The 15,369-nt window shown below is 35.1% G+C and overlaps 1 protein-coding gene across 2 annotated transcripts in view; it reads right to left on the bottom strand.

Moving 5' to 3' along the window:
• Nucleotides 1-15,369, bottom strand: part of LOC139960531 (uncharacterized) — a 67,137-nt gene that overhangs the window by 39,041 nt on the left and 12,727 nt on the right. For both annotated transcript variants that reach the window (XM_071958958.1, XM_071958957.1), the window contains exons 4-12: nucleotides 13,377-13,533; nucleotides 12,468-12,495; nucleotides 9,256-9,367; nucleotides 4,905-4,997; nucleotides 3,291-3,354; nucleotides 2,788-2,889; nucleotides 2,492-2,595; nucleotides 1,564-1,702; nucleotides 960-1,078 (exon numbers count right to left, since the gene is read on the bottom strand). In XM_071958958.1, coding sequence (XP_071815059.1) covers nucleotides 960-1,078; nucleotides 1,564-1,702; nucleotides 2,492-2,595; nucleotides 2,788-2,889; nucleotides 3,291-3,354; nucleotides 4,905-4,997; nucleotides 9,256-9,367; nucleotides 12,468-12,495; nucleotides 13,377-13,533 — 918 coding nt within the window. The remainder of the gene's footprint in view (nucleotides 1-959; nucleotides 1,079-1,563; nucleotides 1,703-2,491; nucleotides 2,596-2,787; nucleotides 2,890-3,290; nucleotides 3,355-4,904; nucleotides 4,998-9,255; nucleotides 9,368-12,467; nucleotides 12,496-13,376; nucleotides 13,534-15,369) is intronic.

The following is a 15,369-nucleotide window of genomic DNA, read 5'->3' as shown; positions in this document are numbered from 1 at the left end:
CACCGACAGAGAAGACAACCTAAGATCAGGTATAACAAAGTAAAAATGACATTACAATTGATGAAGTGAAAAAAAGATGGCCACCATCCAGGAGAACATACTGTTGTAGATGGCCTTACACAGGGCACCGACAGAGAAGACAACCTAAGATCAGGTATAACAAAGTAAAAATGACATTACAATTGATGAAGTGAAAAACAGTACCATGGTTGATAATATCCTTAGAGATGGAGAAAGCTGGATCAAAGCTAGGTGAACAGGGTGCATATTCTGAAAGGAGGGGCACCTAATCATTACACATCATTATGGTTTATACCGGATGACAGTTGAGAAAGAAAAGTACCATGGTTGTAAATATCCTTAGAGATGAATGGTTGGTACACTGCTAAAGTGGTGGGATTGGCACGGTAGATAATTCCAAACGTGACTATACAAAGTCAATATGATTGCCAGATACAAAATTGCATCACAGAAGATGAAACAAGAGTGCACTATTAAAGATGAGTAGATTACCCCTTATATACAAACGAAACATGGCTTTACTGGGAGAAGCTTTACAGGTGGAGATACACAAAACAGAGTGATTAAGAACCGTAGAGAGGTATAGAAAGTCATATGTATTTTCCCTATGAAATGAAAGTCTGATGAAATGTTTCGGGAGTAAAACAAAAGAAAACTATATTCAAGTCCTATTAACTTATAGCTAAAAACTGTTCTCATATATGGGTCTCCTTTCATAGTAATGATGTAATTTACAGCTAGTAAAAATGAACATGGATTTGCATTGTGGAGCCTTCAGTTAAATGCAGTCAAAACCTTTGAAGAATCACCAAAAAGTGTCAGCTGTGTGTGTGTGAAGGGAGGGGAAGGAAAAAGGGGGGCAGGATGGGGGAGGAGGAGAGAAAAAGGTATCACGAAAGCAAAGCAAAGATAGGCCTTCTGACCCAGTATGGACATACCTGAGCCATGGAACGACCTTGTTGTACATATTCACTGCCGACCTTGATACGTGGTCGAAGAAGATTTTTAATCAGTTCACCACCATTGACACCAAGCAAGTAAGCAACTTTGTCAGCAACTGAAAGAGAAGACCAATACATTGGTTGGAATAGTTTTGAACTAGCACAAAAATATAGCGAGAAAAAAAAGGTTTTTTTTTTAAGAGTAAAAACCAAGTTTTCTGTTTTAAACAGTATATTCAAAGAATTAGTGGCCTCTGGGCATGCAACTGAATTATCTCTCCATAGTGACAGCAAACTACGTATGAGTTCATATATAAATTGCTCTGTTTTGAACTCAGTTAAGTTGATGGCTATCCTAGCCAGATGTTCTTGATCAGTCTATTGACAATGATATAAACTGTAACCTATGAAAACATCAATTCCAAAAGGGTTTGTCAATTTGATACATTTCTTGGAAAGCATATTATGCTATTTGATTTGATAGATACTGTATGAAACCCATGTCTTTTAGTATAAAGAGTCAACAAGTTCCCCATCCATAAGGTTCCCCATTCCCCATCCCCATTCCCCAATTCCCCATCCATAAGGTTTTAAGACTTACTGTCTGGTGTTTCGATGTCAGCCTGCTCATCACGAGGGTTCTGCTTCCATTGGACGTTACCAAAGATCATGATACCGGCCGTCAACTTGTACATAGCCTTCTTCTGAGACTCTTCAAAACCGAGGACAGTCAGAGCATCCTGTATAATTTGAAAATAAAAGGCTCAGTAGGTAAAGAAGGCACAAATCAGGCTGAAGCTATAAACATGGGCCATTTTGGCTAAAGCTCAAACTGTGAGGGTATAGGTCCCAAGGGATATGGGGTGGAGGGGGGGGCAGTTGTCACCACCACCCAATAAATTGCTGAAAAATAACAACAAGAAATACAGGGGATGCATTGCAAAGAAATTTCAGATTAGAGCTACTTTCTAACATGCATCTGTAAGCTTGAAAATCATTATGATAGAACAAGACAAATTTCAAAATGCCCCAGCTTCGAAAGGCTTGCCTACTGGACCCCCCAGGACTCCCCTCTGTTGGTGCCCCCCCCCGTCCCAGCTAATAACTGTATACTTTTTGCCCCTCCGAAAAAGGTAGAGAAATACCCTCCTTTGCATTTGTATTGCTTTATGTTAAATAAAAACTGAATTTCAATCTTAATTCCAACATGACTAATTTCCTGCATGCATTAACTGTGTGTGTCTTTAAGATTTGGATTTAATAAACAGGTGAAGGCTATTGACACTGTCCTCAGTATTGTTGGAGGAAGGGGGTGGGGGGGGTGGGAAGCCTCAGAAATATCACATTTTAGAAATAAAACAGAAGATATAAAATGGTCAGAGGACAACCTTTTCAAATATGTTTTTTTTTTGTTTCATAGTAATCTAAATTTTGTTTCATATAAGTTTAAACTTTCTTGCTCATGACTTGTCCATTTACTGTTACCATTTTTTAATATTCTTAATATTTTTATGAACGGGAAAACTCACGTCTGTGATCTTCATTTCTTCGTCGTCCTTGATGTTATCAATTTCAACGGTACCTTGGCTGACATTGTGGAAGTCCTTAGGGTTGGTGGAGATCAAAAGTTCCTCTGAATAAAGAAGAAGAAGAAGAAGAAAATGAACAGAAGAGGAAGAGCAAAAATAATGGAAGCGACAAAGCTTGTTTATAGCAAAGGGATTCTGAGAAGTGATATTTGTAAAATTTCAACAATTTTCTGTAAAATTGCAGATTAGTTATATATTATTAGGAAATTCCTCCAAGCACTGTAAGCTTCACTTACGTGTAAACTCTGGACCCATGATTCCGGATGTAAGTTGGTAAAAGATATGGTAGGAACGCTCTCCTGGTGCTTGACGAATGACACGAGACTTCTCCAAGAGGTCTACATCCCACAAAAAAATATAAAAAAGGAATGATAAAACGGACTGCATTCCTTGTGCTTATTTAACCATATTTTGTCTTGCTAACCATTAAACAGAAAGAATCACATAGATTAACTCATCACATTTTACTACAGACCTGTTGATATCATATCATCACATACATTCATCATACACATCAGACAGATTACATTTAAATAAACAACTAACAAGCACGTACCAACCATGTGCTACAAACGAACAAACAAATAAAACAATCCCGATCGTTTTGGAACTTTTGTTTCAAGTGTATTTTAATAACTTATATCCAACCAGAGTCTTTGCACTACAGAATATTCCACATAAATATAATTCAACTTTCACCGCAAATGCTTAAAAAGCGAAAAAAGAAGGCAATACTCACAAGTCTCGATATCTGCTCCGGCCAGTTTTCCAGTTGCGCCAAAGTGAATACGGATGAATTTACCCTGTTTACCATCACAAAGAGCAAGTTAATAAAGCTGAAGTGACAGGTCTAATGTGGACAGCACATGAAATGCCCATCATTATCTAATTTATCTATTTCTTTTCAACTGTAAAATTAAAATAACTGCCAAATTCCCCAAAAAATCTATATACCAGAGAGGTCTATTAAAAAAAGGATTTAAAAATAGATATATTAATAAATAATATATACTAAATCCTGTTTTTACTTTGCTAGCTGAACCTTACATTAGCATATCATGCAATTTACATTGAAATTGCACTGAATTTAATGGTTGGTCCCGACAATATTGGATGGCAGTACATTATTTTATCAAGAAAGGTCCTATTTTATCTTCATCGAAAAAATAAAAAAGTGATAATATATTATGGCAGAAAACTTCATATAACACCATTAAAAAGTTGTCATTTGTTTGTGAAACGATGAGCATCTTTCTGGTTCAAAAAGAGGGGAAAAAACAAAACAACAGGTACATAAAAAAATATGTAAATGAGATTCTCACAAGAGAAGCAGAATCCCCAAATGTTTCCCTTATAAATTTTATCAATATTGGTGAAAGAAATGTTGAAACTTCAATAGACCAACAGAGACATATGCAATACACTTAGATTGTACATGGACAAGTGACATGTATTATATATGAAAGATATTTACATACCAGACAGCCACTAGAATGTAAACAATATGTTAGGTGAAAGACATTCTCTACAGCAAAACATAAAACATTGTAAATAAGTCTTTGTTCTATAACAGAATTGCGCCTAAATTGCGCTTAATTATACCAGCGACGATAAATTTTCAGTAAATCTATGTCGTTATAAAATAATTATTATTCTCATAAACACATTTGTTAGTTTCACTTTTTTAACTCTCTTTTATCTTTCCCCCTTCTTGATTTTTCTTTCTTTTCTCACCTTTTTCTAGATTGAAATTAACCGATGATTAAACTGGATTTAACTTTTTCATGTTTAGCAGAAGATCATAATTCCTTTAGTTCTCTTGATTGAGTGGTGAATATGCAGCAAGAGAGTGAATTGATGATACAAAGTTCTTGTTTTATTAAAGATAGTACTCTCTATCTATCTCTTTTTCCTTCCATTTTCTTCTTTCTACATCAATTTTGGATGTAAGCACTTCACAATGATATGTTTGGTATGGCTAGCAAAATGAAACAGTCATAAAACTGCAAACTTCTTGTCCTTCTCTTCAACCTCTATCCCCTACCATTCATTTCTCCACCTCTTCCCCCGCCCCCACCCTCCCCCTCCCTCCTCATCATCTCTCCTATCACATTGTCATACTGTCAAACAATACTAAACAATGAAATCATGTCATTAACACAAAAACCAAAAAAAGGATGTCTTAAGATAATGATCAATTTTTTCCACAGCATCATAAACAAATGAATCAAATGGGCTACTGGACATTTGAAGACAAGAAAGAAACAACATCACATATTAAAATATTTGAATTGAAAGTGAAAATGATTGAAATACTGCAAGGAACACCGTTCACGCTGGCCGATCAACTTACAAAACGGGAGGAGTTGTCGTTACGGATGGTCTTGGCGTTACCCCAGGCTTCCAGAGGAGGGTTAGCTTGGATGACTTGGTCCTCCAGGTTACCCTACACATTTTTTTTTTTCAAAAATTCTCATTAGCAGAAAAGTATGCATTTGATGACAACAACAAAAATCATAAAAAAATAAAAATGGATAAAAAAAGGAATGAGATATATGTATAATGAAAAGTAATATTGATTGTTACAACTTTGTAGATTTTTTTCTAACAAATGTGACACAACACTTTATTCTGAAATTATTAAAGTTTGATAATTCAGCATATAGACCTTTTTTGACTTAATATGATCGAACTAAGTTTTAAAGAAGGGGGATCAAATGTGTACTGTAGGTACAGTAGGATGCCGGCCAGATCAGATGCATCAAGTCCCTAGCTTTTTTGATTTCGTTAATTCCACATAAATATTGACATTATTCGAAAAGGTAATCATCATCGTCAAAATTATTTGCAACGAATCAGTTTTGTTTTTTGTTGATAACAATTTTTTTACATTAAATGCTCAAAAGATAATTTAATTCCATGCTACGGTGTACCACAGACATAAAGAGGAACATTGGACCGAAAGGGCAAGGAGTCTCTCCTTAAGGAAGAAAAGAGAATTGATTTACCTAGGCTGCATACATCCCCATCCTCCTGCCTGGATCCAAACTGTACATCATAATTAGCACTTTTTTCTCGATGGTAATATTGAGAATATTTTTACTTAATAAAAAATCTACTTAAACTTCCTATTATCATAATGAGTGTGACAAGCATCTTACTTCACTGTTGGTCATGTGACTCCAACATATTTTCAAGTTTTACCATATTTTGTTTTGTTTTAGAAACGCTTTCCTTTAATCGAAGACTATGGAACAATACCATAAAAAGTTGCAGACCATATACCATGTTTGGAGTAGCTGATTGCACGTGTTGCATCTCTATTCGTTCAGTGTCATAATTCCCATCACAATTGACTATACGCAAGCTGATACATTTAAGAACGTAATAATTTATGCGGTAGGGTAAATAATGGATACAAAAATTATGAAAACTGACTGCATTCCTAGTAGATTGGAAGGCCTTGTAAAGTTTAACCCCGTTAACCACATAAGTGGAAAAATTTCCATTCTATCATATTCAAAGGAGGCTATATGTTCGCATACACCATACCATGAAAATGTTGTAATTGTCGGTTTTAACTTTTCAGTTTGCTTTCAGAGGTAACAGACATAAGATTTATACATCAAGTTGTTACACAGTAAGTGCAATTAATAACCTTAACTACATTTGTGCTCATTCAGCGCTGGATCAACACCCTAAGGCACCATACGCCTGTCCACCCCCCCTCCCCCGGGCCCCAAAGTAGTCCCAAACTGGAAACAGAAGGTTTGAATGACTATGCTGAAGTCCCCTAGACCTTTGAGGCCTCTGGGTCCTCATCACATCTGCCTATTGGATAATCTGGCACTGTGCTCTTAGCATGGGATATTAATCAGCTATTGCAACCAGCAGCAGCTACATGGCAGGGCTGCAACTTCCGTACTTTCATTAAAATGCATCATATCATCATTAAAATGCACCATGTCATGTTAATGCAGTTTCATCAAACATTTCCTCCTGTTTCATATTTCATTGTATTTGCCATCGATTGGTTAAAAGTCACACATCACAGTTAAGTAAGATGATGTATAAATAATTACCTTGCCTTTAAAATAGCTTAATTGTTACCAAGCAGAAGGGTTCTTTCTTTAGGTTTGGGATATGAAAGCGAAAGTGATTAGGTCATTCAGTTTGTGAAGAGGCAACAAAAATACCAGATGAAACAGATCGAAATTTTTATATTCGACTCGACACAAGTCATTTTCCTTTTTCTGTGGATACACGGAAATTGTGATGTAACTTTATTTTATAGAATTTAAGTTCATACCTATAACATATGACGAGAAACATTTTGGTGATATTATGTAATTGTTTCACCTTTTCACAGAAAACTTCAAATAGACCCAAGTGGAATGAATTAAGTCAGCAATTCCGTAAGAAATATATGTCCAAAAGATCTCTCCAATTTCAATATTTTAGGAACATTTCACAAAAACTAACCTTCTGGTCGAGAGTGCGTGACGACCTGTCAGACTGTCTAATGAATATTCATACGATATACTCTTAAAGTGCAAAATGTGATCTTCCCATTTTTTGTCATCTGTTTGACCAGAATTTATGTTGCCATTTCACAATTTACTTCCGTCCTACGTACTAGAGCATCACCAGGTTTTCAGATTGTCTCTGTGTAGGGAATAGCGCCACCGTAATATGGAAGCACTAAAGCACCCACAGAAAGACACCAAGTCACATTTATATATTCCCAAAAATTTTGTCTTACTCTTCTCTCTCTGTTCTTGTAACACTTTTTAATGCTTTAGCCTAACGATTTATGGAAGTGAGATTATTTTCATATTTTTTTTCATATTTTGATAAATATTTTTTAACTATATATACACTTCCTTATCTGATACAATGTCCACAATGACGCAGATATGGTGACTTGAACAAAATTCATTCTGCAGTAATGCAAACTTTCTTTTTCAATTTTGGCAAATAAATCTGATTTGTCTGATTTGGCAAATAAATTCTGATTTGTCAGAGCATTCCAATTCTTTGATTTTACATTTCTTTTAATAGACATTTGAACCTTGTTTTTTTTTTTTTTTTTGGTGCCCAAGAAATCAATATTTTGAACTTAATATGAAACGAAAAACAATTAAAAGAGAAATCCTGAACTGAGCAAAAAACATATTTTGAAGATTGACGTATTGGAAAGTTATCTTCTCTAGGAGAAAAACACTGAATTTTGTTGTCAGTCACTGTATTCTGCGTTATTGTAAGACCTGACCAGAACTTTCCAACATCACCGATGACACACATGAGGTAGCATGAGCTCCGAGGCCAGCTCTGCCTTGGTGTCAACCATTGGCTAAAAAGCTCATGAATATTTATAAAGGCAACACCAAAGGAAGAGATTTAGAAAAGAAAGGGCTAACATGATCAGCCCTAATGTACATAGAACATACCAATGACAATCAATAACCTTGCAACCAGCCTGGATAAATTGCTTCCGTAACAATGCAAATTATTTGATAGGATAGCGATGGTAAAATTGCAGATTTGCGATTGGGTATCAGTGGAGGCAAAGAAAAAAGAGGTTCTCAGCTTTCGTAACTAGGCAAGAAGCAATCATGTTAACGAAGCTGCAATCTTTGGGAAACTTATTGAGGCAACAAGCAACAAAAAAGCAAGCAAGTGTACAATTATACCAATGAAAAATTGGCTTGGAATATAGAGGTTTGAAACATAAATGGCAAAAAAATAATACCCCAAGAATTTGTTCATAATTTTTACATTATCAAGTCCGTCATATGATTTTTGCATTAAACAAATGGATATGAATTTTAATTCAAATGAAAAAGTTTCACAGGAACACAGGGTCAAACCAACTTCATGTGTTACCCACTTTCCCCCTCTACAATCAAGTCAGAAAACTTTGTTTTTTTTTGGTAGTCTGTATATTTTTTTATATTGATTCAATTCTTTACTGTATGTTTTTCTGTCTTCATAATTATTTGTCGTTTTTTTCCCCCCTGAAAATCTCCATGGTGACACAGTCTGAAACTGCGGATATTTGCCAAGATCCTCTGGCAGGGACCAGATACTAGACAAGAGCATACTTGGAAAAAGATCTAAGAATGCTTGATTTTGATAGATTATTGGTAGAAGTGAAGCAAGCAACAACTACTATGAAGGATATTTGCCACAAATCAGGAAAGAGAAGGCCACAGACAAACACTAAGCAGAACAATATAAATAAATTAAAGAAACAAAGACAACTGCACAACATAAGGGAAAGACAGCAAGGGACAAAAGAATTTTATCTCAAGGTTGGGTTTTTTTAATGTCATGAAACAAACACATAGCATGCTCGTTAGCAACTTTTAGAAACAATAGTTTAATATGCCCAAAGCAGTCGGTGAATAAGCTTCTTATTGCAATGTGGTCAGTTTTCCTTTTTTTTTTTTTTTTAAACGTTTCTGATGCGGTAGCAACATTTGTGAAAAAGATTTCTTCACAAAGAAATGCAGCTATAAAGCTATGACAGAGAGAAAGGAACCATTTGCTTCCTTTGCAAGTTGCTGTTATGCAAATTGCTATTATGCAAATTGCTATAGAATTATGCATTTCAGGCAGAGAAGAGGAAAATATATATGAAAAGCATGTAAATCCAAGCTGGTTGTAGTAAATATGTTTGTCACTGGCTAATTCCACAATACCTTCTTTCCGCCCTCTTGCGACTCAGCTTTCCCTACTGATGAACTAGCAATGTTGGCAAAATACTGGATGACCTTTTTAGTATTCTCTGTTTTTCCAGCACCAGACTCTCCACTAAGAAAGGGGGTGGGAATCATTCACGTTAAAGCAATCATTTTTTTTTTACAGTTTCGGCATCCCATACATTTGCAGCTTGTCAGGTGGCATGCGCTGTCAGCATATGGCATTTATACCAAAAGGTGGATATTTAAAGAGGGTTTTGCTTGATCCCTGAAAACTATGGTGGATCACTCAGGATCACATGCATATTTTTGGCTTTATCCTCAGTATCGTTTGCTACAGTAACGTCCACAACATGAAACATTCATGCCATCACAGAAATGATGTCTTGATAGTTTTTAGTCTCAAACAATTACAAAATGCTGAGGATGTAATTTTCCAAGCTTTGAAATATGACTAAACTCCTCTTTATTGATTCTTGATCGCACAGTTTGGTTATATGCCATTGTGACAGACTGACTGACTGATACTCACGCACACACACACACTAAATGGAAATCTATTATGTCAATAGGTATATTTATATCCCTCGTGGCATTTGTTTGCTTGGGAAATCAATGAAATTTAAACAAAAGTACTTTTGTAAGTCCTTTCACTCAATTTCACCACCATATAAGGTGATATTCTTGTTGTCTTTTGCAATCTCTTTGTGTTTTAGATGTTATTCTATTAGAATAACTCGAAAGTTCAGAAATCATTTTGTATTTGTATTAACCAAGCAAGAAATGACACATGAGGCAGTGTAAGTAAAAATAGACCCAATCACATTTACAATGTTCTACTATTCTCGTAAGGCAAGATACCACCAAAGAGGAATGATTAAAAAAAATCAAGTCAGTGATTAACTTGAAATATTTTGGTCGCTCAATTAGAATTTAGTCATCATTCATATCTTCATAGTGTTCTCAATTGGCCTTATGCAAAATTTTGGAGAAGAAAAATATTTAGGAAAATTTCATTCTGATTTTCAAGTTTTTGGAGGTATCTTGTCACAAAGAGTGGAGAGTCGCACATCAATCAAGACTAATTTCTACAAAAAAAAGAAAAAAAAGGGGGAATTCAAGGAAGTGTATGAACATGCATGGATTCTTATGTAATTCACATCAGAACCAAGCAAAGTGAAAACTATATATGTATATACTATAGCATGAAGTAATGTAACCTACTATTACTGCAAAATAAAGTATAACTAAGATAATGAAACTTATTGAATTATGAAAACAATTATATCACTGCAAAACTTAATATAAAAACTTAATATAATATCGAGTTATCTATAGATAGAAATTACATCCATGAAAGGACAACATTAAGGGAAGGGTAGACTGGAAGACTTCCACACTATGGTTGGATTTCTGCTGTTCTTCCAAGTAATTGGATTCCTGACCATCTCATGTCATCTAGAGAAACTTTAATTATTCGAAAGTAAAGTTTGAAAATGTTCACAATTGAAAGTGAACCTGTTTTTTCTTTTTTTTTGCAAGCTTGAAAGCGAAGGAAAGGGTGAGGCCATGGAGAGAGCTCTTATAAACATTTCATTGTCAGTGCAAATAGTAAAAGCTTTAATTTAGGTTTCTCTGTGGATTCAAGTACTAATGGCCATGCAAAAAAGGGTGATCTCTTATAGCTTTACAGGAATCTTTCTTTCACTTATTTTGGGGTAGGGGTGGGGGTGGGGGCTGCGTTTGCTTTGTAATTTCATGCACAAAATGTTTGGCTGTTCTGAGTAGTACATGTGAAGTAGCTGTCAATTATCAAGCTAACAGTAAACTGGGCAAAATGGCAAAGCTTATATGCAATGCAGGTCAAAGCTGTGGGTGGGGGATCTGTGAATGGAATCAATGCCATGAGACTGACAAGTGAGGGACACCTGTGAAGCAAATTTCAGCTTTTATAGTTTATTTCAAAATTTAAAGATAGAACATAATCATTTTTGCTTCTTCTATATTTTATAGTTTGTAGAATATTTTGCCGATATTGCAGTAGCAGAGATTATGCCTGCAGAAGCCATGAATGAAAGCAGGAGGGTGACAAGCTATGGTTTGATACCAAAAGAATAAATTGAAGAACATATGCAGAAAGCTCTGCTAGTATGGGAGGATGGGAATTGTCTAAAAGTGGAAGTGTTACCATGGTGAGGGAGGCTGCAGGTATTAAGCCAATGAGTGAAATAAATGTACATTTACGATAATTTTACTATCGTGAGTGTAAACCTTTAGGATCTCTGATTTGTTAGAAATGTTGTTGAATCTCTTTTGATACTTTTCCTTATCAGAGTCACTGATTTTCCTTAAAAGAAGATTATTTAAGGCACTAGACATTGCTCACTGTTTTATACGTTTTGCCAAAATTTGACGGATAAACTGTCGAGTAAACCTTTATACCCAATACATAGAATGATTTTACCATAGATTGCTATGGTAGTGCAAAATGTTGTAATTTGTCTGAATGAGACTATATGTGGACTTTCATCTCGAAGGAATTGATAAAGTTGATATAGTTTAGCATTGTATTTTATAACACCTCTAAGTTTGTGTCTAAGGCCTTAGCTACTAAAAAAAAAGGTGGAGAGGGGGAGGGGGGGACGAAAGAAAGTTAAAATTATTAAACTGATCTTAATGAAAGCAGGGCCATGCATTATATTTGATAGATTTGTTGACACATGCATCTACGATGGTGTGAAGATTCTTCATCAACGTCATATGCTCATGCAATCTCTTAAATTCTCTGGGAAGTATTAAAGATGATAATCATGTTCAATATACAAGCGGCTATAATGCTGAAATCAAAGATTGATTTTGAATGACCACTTTAGTCAAAAGACTTGAAATTGCAACCAATTTTGTATATAATGTATGTCAACTATGTCGCAACATAATCTTGTTAAACCAAATGGTTCTCAATCAAACTAATATTCTTGGTGTGTCAGAGACCTCCTTGAATGTAACAATTGCAAGAAATTAGGAACAAAACTTTCAGCCCAGAAATAATTTGTAAAGCTTTGATTTTTAGAAAGTTGTTCATATTTCTCAAGTTTTTTGCTTCAAATTGTTACTCGGATATTTGAGTGGGCTCGTTTCATTTTGATGTTAATGTTTTAACGGTGAAAACTTGATCCTATTCTTCCCAAAGAATTTACATTCCTAAAACTCACGTAATCAACATAGACTGGTTTTCGTGATCTGCGAGTGAAAAGATTGCAAATACGTAAACTTGTTGATGTCACCATGCCCAAGCACAATGAGGAAAATAATAATTCAACAGCCAGTATACATGTATTATCTCTGCCTCTAAACTGAAAGTCATTTCAATTTGAACTACTGTATCATTTTAGCCACTGGGATGAAAAATTGTAATTCTCATATTGTTATCCTATACAGTTGCATTTCTTTGTTTTGTTGTCCCAAATGTACCATTTTGTTTCCATTCATTATTACCAATTTATGGTAAAGATATGACAATTCAGAAGAATCCTGCAAGTTTAGGTCGATATTAACAAAAATGTTCTATTATTTTCTCTTTGAGTATCGTCCTTCTTGTAGATCTCTGTTTATAAATTGTTAATATCTGTACGAGGTGAATACAGATAATTTACTTTAAACATGTATACAAAAACTATAGTCAAATGTTACTTTCACAGGAGGACAGTTCCTACCTTCTTAAAATTGGAATCATTCAACTCCAGCACTCACTCAGATATCAGGTACACCTAACCCCCCACCCCCCCCCCCCTATTAATATTGCTTCTGCTCTACATAACTCAAAATAGATCCATAGTGATTTCATGAAGAGAAACAGATTTATATTTTCAATAACAATGCTTTGAAATTTGTTCCTGTTTCTTTGAGGAAAAGTCAAACATCAAACTATATTCCCTTAATTCATGTACTGATGTCAAGATTTCCTGACCCTGTTAATACACATGATACAAACAAGACTAGAGGTACACTGGTGTCACTGGATGATCCATCTACTCAGATATATAAAATAGTTGGTACATGCATCTCAATTTGAACTTAAGGCTGGCTTGAAACTCTCTCATTGACCAAAGACGGAAAACTACCTTGCAACATGTCATGGTAGGCATTGTCAGCAATGGAATAGACGTGAGGTGGCATTTCAACTCTTCGTTTGCCTTTGTACAACATGACCACTTTATCTGTGTAGATCGGGAGTCTTCGGTATGGGTTGATGGCAACACAAAATAGACCAGAGTATGTCTGTATTGGAGGAAGATGAAAAATAGTTCAATATTTAAAGCAAGGAGCAGAGAAAAAAAAAATCACTGTAACAATAAAGAGTATATATTGGATAGATCACACAACATCTATTAATATTTGGAATATATATCACTTTAAAATATTGACAATCTTTTGTGGCATACTAAAATGTAATTTACATGTACATAAAAGTGGTAAATTCCATTTTTTCACTTAACAATATTAGCCTAATGAATTAAAAAAATTCCACTGCTTGTAGACTTTTGGCTTGTTAACTGCTTCAAAATGACAAAACTTGTACTATTGACTTCATCTGTCTTCAGTCAATGGGTACTGCGTTGGCATCAAACACAATACATCAAATATGCAAATGTGTGCCCAGTAGGTTTCCAATGGATCTGTACTTCTCAACTGACAAATTTGTTAGAAAACCATAATTAAACAAGTTTACCCAAAGTTAATTTGAATTTTTATCTTCGCTTCAAGCATTATTCTGCTGGGTTTGCTTTGTTAACCTCTCATGAGAGATACGTAAACTGGTACTACATACAGTAGTTTATAGTATAGTATTTTAGATACTGAATTGCTAGTTGATATTGCATTGCACATATATTACACCACTGTATCAAGCATAGGCTCATCTTCCTATAACTGTTTCTGTGATAGGCTGTCTATTGAATTTCTCAAGTAATCCAACTATTGCACTTGGAGGTGAAAAAAAAAAGTGAATCAGTGATCTGTGAGTGCATCACATGCTACTGCTGTACATTAGCCCAACAGGAATCTTTTTTGATACTGCCAAAGTACTGTATAAATATCTTAGGCAACTGGCAACAAAATGTTCCTTTTAATAATTATGTATTTGACAACCAACATCACCACCTACAGTAGTGCTTAAGATTTCCTTTGCTTTTTCTCACATTTAACAATTGGCTATAGCTTAGGCTGCTATGTACTGTAGCATTGGATCTTGATACCTCACCAGTGCAAGAATGGTTCCTATCAGACCATTCAAATATTCAGTATATCGCCCCCTATGTGCTTCCATTCTTTGACATAAGTACCAGAGCTTCTTTTTAACTTACTGTAATTCAAAAGCAAAACATGCTTGGGGTACAATGAAAGGTAAAAAGCATTGAGATACATTCCTAAGATTAATTAACAAGAGTCTCTCATGGTAACTCTATCATGCCTGTAGTTTCCAGACTTCCCATTGGGTACTTTTTTTGTCTCGTACGGAGGGATTGACAGGTTAATTGGGATGAGAAAGCTCATGACTCTCCTCAGTGGAATTGAGACAATTTCTTCTCCTGTTAGTGACATCACTTTTAACTCCCCATCAGAAATTCATGAGACAACAAAATATTAATCTCACTTTGAAGATATTTATCAGGAAGTTTGTGGGCAGACACACAGGATCTGAATTTTAAAAACCACTAGCAAGTTACTTAACAATTAATCCAGCAACCCACTTGATCAAACATTCTTGGAATGCAGTGTACTGGAGTCAGTACATGACCAAGTTTAGATGTGGCAGAGAGCGTACAGAGGTCAAATATTTTTAGTTCATACATGCAGATGGAGAGTGTCTCTCTTTGTGGAGCATGTACAGTATGGTACAGTACAGTCAGCTTGTGAACTATTACCGATGATGCAATTCTCTTATAGTATTGCTTCACAAAATAGTCTCTTCTTTCCTTGAGCACCTCCATTAAACAATTATTTTTCGTGGCATTTTGTTAATTACTCTATGCCTAGAGTAAAACATCCTTGTGCAATTATCTTGGACAAGTAATTTATTTAATATCTGATTATTTACATATCCATTTGTTTAAA

This window comes from Apostichopus japonicus, chromosome 19, assembly GCF_037975245.1.
Source record: "Apostichopus japonicus isolate 1M-3 chromosome 19, ASM3797524v1, whole genome shotgun sequence".
Classification (NCBI taxonomy): domain Eukaryota; kingdom Metazoa; phylum Echinodermata; class Holothuroidea; order Aspidochirotida; family Stichopodidae; genus Apostichopus; species Apostichopus japonicus.
The sequence above is the reverse complement of the archived record's forward strand: the minus strand, read 5'-3'. Positions and strand labels throughout refer to the sequence as shown.